The sequence below is a fragment of the Camellia sinensis genome, chromosome 10 (genome assembly GCF_055761805.1).
Source record: "Camellia sinensis isolate YWXY chromosome 10, ASM5576180v1, whole genome shotgun sequence".
Lineage (NCBI taxonomy): Eukaryota > Viridiplantae > Streptophyta > Magnoliopsida > Ericales > Theaceae > Camellia > Camellia sinensis.
Window position 1 is genome coordinate 146,043,144 of NC_138970.1, and position 1,669 is coordinate 146,044,812.

Here is a 1,669-nt window from a genome sequence, read left to right on the forward strand (position 1 = left end):
TATACATAAACAAAAAAACAAAGTAACAAACCCCCATCTCCACCTCCAAGGTTTCCCCACACACAACAATTACATCATTTAATCGGGGAATTGAAATATATGTTGGAGTATCTTGAGGCGTTCTTACACCATACTGTCCCCAAGAGAAAGAATGTGGTACTGTTTCAAACAAGGCCAAGAGGACTTCACTTGCACACACACAGCAGCTCCACTCTTATTTTCACCACCACCAACCACAACAATGATCAATCTGAAAATGATAGGATCAACCAAATACACACTGGAAGCTATCCAGGAAAATTTTGCATTCAACAACTATTCTAAACTAGTTCAAAATTCCAAAAGAACAACACATGTTTATACAAGTCGCTTATTTCTCCCTGAATTGAAAACTTAGCTCTTTGGGTCACCCACATTACCAATGGACAAGTTGAACAAATTCTTCACAGCAGAAAAACATAATTGGCTTTATAAAATAATTATAATTATTGCCAATTCAAGTCCTCCCACAAGAGGATATATCTAGTTGACGACATCGAGCACCAACTTACGAGACTTGAGAACAGACCACCTCATGCGCCTGTAATAAGCAGCTTGAAGCAATGCCAATGACAGTACAAATATCCACTTGAATCCCATCTGCATTAAGAGAAGTACACGCACGAGAAATTAACTTACCTCCTAATGTAATGTCGTGTGATAATATTGAAGCCAACATACCAGTTTTCTCTCTTCCATTTCTGGTTCTGCAGCCCATGACAAAAATGTCACAACATCTTTTCCCATCTACACCAATATTAGAATATGAGCTTAACTGTCTCATATGATTTACGATAATAAGCACAACAATATAAAAGTACGAGAGAAACCAACCTGAGATTCCGTTGCAAGGGTACCATCTTCATACTCAACAGCACCATCGATAAGCATTTTAGGCATAGCAATGGCTCCCCCAGGAAAGTAAGGATTATAATGCAACCCTTCTCAGATCTACAATACCATTACAACTTGGCTGATTATGGAAAGAAACGTTACCCAAATTTACAGAAAAAACAATTTCAAAATGTAAGCAACCTTGTGGTGGTTAACCCTATTGTGTATTATCCTAACTTTCACAATTAATAAAAAAAAAAATTACAACCACCCAAATATAAGTTAATCGGGAAATAAGTGAAACAGTATGAACACAGGCAATTCTTTTCACCAACAATCCTTGAAACACATGGGAGTGTTCTACCAAATAGAACAGATGGGGGGTGTATTATGCCTCTAATGAAAGCTTCTGCTTAAGCATACCTTTGAATCTGCTTATTCACCACGAAAGTCTACTTTTAATGCACCAAATCTAAAAAGTGAAATGCACCAACTACTAATGTCTAACAGAATATCAATGCAGACCCCAAAAAAATAAAAAAACACTACTTATAGATGGCGAAAGCTCCAATGCTATCATGATATAAATCTCTCAGGAACACAACAATGACATCCATCTGTAAGTGACATGAATTAATTTGCATAAATGACAGTATCAGCACTCCACATGATGTAGAAAAGGCTAAACTACCTACCACCCCCCAGACCTCAAACATATGTTGGAGTATATGTTGGAGTATGGTGTAATTTCGTGATTTTGATGAACTTACCTGATGCTAAATATTATGTCAGATGG

General features: G+C 37.0%; 1 protein-coding gene across 1 annotated transcript; it reads right to left on the reverse strand.

The window, feature by feature from the left end:
- Window positions 1-203: 203 nt before the first annotated feature.
- LOC145801355 (cytochrome c1-2, heme protein, mitochondrial-like) lies at window positions 204-1,421 on the reverse strand. Its single transcript, XM_082892547.1, has 3 exons — window positions 874-1,421; window positions 721-786; window positions 204-639 (listed from the first exon to the last, which is right to left on the reverse strand). Exons 1-3 carry the CDS (start codon window positions 937-939, stop codon window positions 523-525), a joined length of 249 nt encoding a protein of 82 aa, XP_082748673.1. The 5' UTR covers window positions 940-1,421; the 3' UTR covers window positions 204-522.
- Between the last annotated feature and the right edge of the window lie 248 nt (window positions 1,422-1,669).

Excerpts from the sequence above, each read along its gene's own strand:
- LOC145801355 (XM_082892547.1), bottom strand. The coding sequence starts at position 939 with ATGCCTAAAATGCTTATCGATGGTGCTGTTGAGTATGAAGATGGTACC. Across the intron at positions 787-873 it reads CCCTTGCAACGGAATCTCAG|ATGGGAAAAGATGTTGTGAC; the intron begins GTTGGTTTCTCT and ends ATATTGGTGTAG. Across the intron at positions 640-720 it reads AAATGGAAGAGAGAAAACTG|ATGGGATTCAAGTGGATATT; the intron begins GTATGTTGGCTT and ends CTCTTAATGCAG.